Source organism: Pristiophorus japonicus, chromosome 5, assembly GCF_044704955.1.
Source record: "Pristiophorus japonicus isolate sPriJap1 chromosome 5, sPriJap1.hap1, whole genome shotgun sequence".
Lineage (NCBI taxonomy): Eukaryota > Metazoa > Chordata > Chondrichthyes > Pristiophoridae > Pristiophorus > Pristiophorus japonicus.
Genome location: NC_091981.1, coordinates 79,570,258 through 79,572,523, shown reverse-complemented (window position 1 = coordinate 79,572,523; position 2,266 = coordinate 79,570,258). Strand labels below are relative to the sequence as shown.

Sequence of the window (2,266 nt, the reverse complement as noted above, 5' to 3'; positions counted from 1 at the left end):
GAGCAGGTCAGTTATCCCGGTGTCATGGTCAATGTCATGAACAGGTGATCCTCAGTCGATCTCAGTTATCAACGGGTCAATAGCTGTTGAACATGTAGAAATCTAGATCCACAAACAGAGCAGCGAGTTTGCTGTTCACATTATTGAATATATATATACATATACTAAAAAATGAATGAACCTTCCTCGTAAGATTTTTGCCTGAGAGCAGAATAGAAACATAAAGAACAGAGAACAACTCAGGAGGGGTTGTAACTGATGACCTCATTCAAGAACTTGTGATTGTGGCGAGCAATAAATCTGATTGGATGTTCAAAGAGTCCAATAAGAGAGCTACAGAACAATGCAAATTGACAAGGCGGACACTGAACCAATCACAATCATTGTCACCCATCCTTCATTGGTATAGGGCTGTGGGCGGAGTGAGGGTTGCCCATATAATGTGGGCTCTGAGCAGAGTTTCCTCAAATCAGCACCGGACTGAACGAGACGATGGCTGAAGGAGATGCAGTGGTTGCTGTCGAGGTTCATCCCAAGCAGCTCTGAAACACAGGGCTCTGTGTTCTGCGCTCTACGGACTGTTCCCAGGGACGCACACCGAGACAGACATCATCTGCTGCTGGAGAGTCAGTCTTTGGTCTTTGGTCTTTGGTCTTCCCGAAATTTGCTGGTCTTCCAGAGCAAAGAGATATCCACGGCCGAGTGTTGCAGACTTGCGCAATCCAAGGTCCAGGAGTACATGCTGAGGGATGCACTAAAGATTAGTGCAGTCGCCGCAAAGGCACAAAGGGGAAGAGCCACAGTTTAAGGCCCTTCCGCCATGGTAAACCCAGGGGATGGAATCAGACCCCCCTCGGGCTGTACTTGTTAATCTGCTTGTATACATAGAGCACCATGTACTGAAAAACACCTGTGTTGTGCCATGTATAATGAAAGTCTCTGCACTGTTTAGTAACTTGTAAAGAAATGTAAATGTATCCCTATCCGGTCCATGTACTGCATTCATCTGCATAGTGCTACATGTGATGTGATTCGTGATCGGTATTCTGGAATCTAATGTAAACCTGTTCTCATCTGCTCCATGTGATACCCTCATTTGCACAGTATTACATGTAATGTATTTTACGGATTGTACTAAACTGTACCTTGAAATGAAATGCACGCTAGGGCATTGTATGGAACTGCTGTCAGCATCCAAACGAATTGTATGGAATTGCTGACCGCAAGGTACTGAGCTATTTTCCAACGTATTATGAAAATTTTATATGAATAAAGTATATTTTTGAAAAAAAAAGAAAACAGTTACCGCCAAGAAAGGCGCCAAGAAAGTAATCAAGAAAACACCACCGAAGGGCGGCGAGAAGCGCAGAAAGTCGAGGAAGGAGAGTTACTCCATCTACATCTACAAAGTGATGAAGCAGGTTCACCCCGACACCGGCATCTCCTCCAAGGCCATGGGCATCATGAACTCGCTTGTGAACGATGTATTCGAGCGCATCGCAGGTGAGGCTTCCCGCCTGACCCATTACAACAAGCGCCACACCATCAGCTCCCGGGAGATCCAGACCGCCGTGTGCCTCCGGCTGCCTGGGGAGCTGGCCAAGGTCGCCGTGTTGGAAGGGACAAAGGCGGTGACCAAGTACACCAGCTGCACATTGTTCTGAGAGAACAAACATAAACACAGCGGCTCATTTTAGAGCTACCCACAACCTATCTGAAAGAGCTGCACAAACCCATCATCATTTAGATTCAAATCACTAATTTTTTTCCTAACAAGTGTGAGAACCTTTGCAGTTCCAGCTGTAGATTTAGTTTTGAAATCTCCGATAAGCAGCTTCACTGTCCGGTTCTACCTCAGCGTCACTGGAATTTCTTGGCCACAAACTATAAACACGGTCCCTGGTCGCTCGTTCACTTTACTCTCAGACCCGTTTATTTACACCGCCTGCAGAATTAAGAGCTTGTTTAGGGGCTGAGACTCAGATTTCAGTCACACATTCTCTCTCGCAAGCCCTTTTCAAGTTTATTTTTCAAATCCTGTTGCGGGTCAGTCCGTTTATTAACCGACACACCCCGCAGTGTAACAACCCAGAATGGGAGTTCTTAGAGACCAGAACCGGGGCAGTTTGAACAATCTGTCCCGCTTCTCTTTTCACAGAGCGACTCCCAGTTCTGGTCTCACTCCTGCCTGTGCGGGGGATCGAACGATAATCTATGAATTCTAACTTTCACAAAGCTTGAGTTGGAATCTGTCCCGTTACAGAAT

General features: G+C 46.1%; 1 protein-coding gene across 1 annotated transcript; it reads left to right on the top strand.

Moving 5' to 3' along the window:
* Window positions 1–1,316: 1,316 nt before the first annotated feature.
* On the top strand, window positions 1,317–1,664 carry LOC139264093 (histone H2B 1.2-like; the record flags this gene model as incomplete). Its single annotated transcript, XM_070880184.1, has 1 exon — window positions 1,317–1,664. A coding segment is annotated over one exon (348 nt), but the record flags the coding sequence as incomplete, so codon positions are not given.
* Window positions 1,665–2,266: the final 602 nt, after the last annotated feature.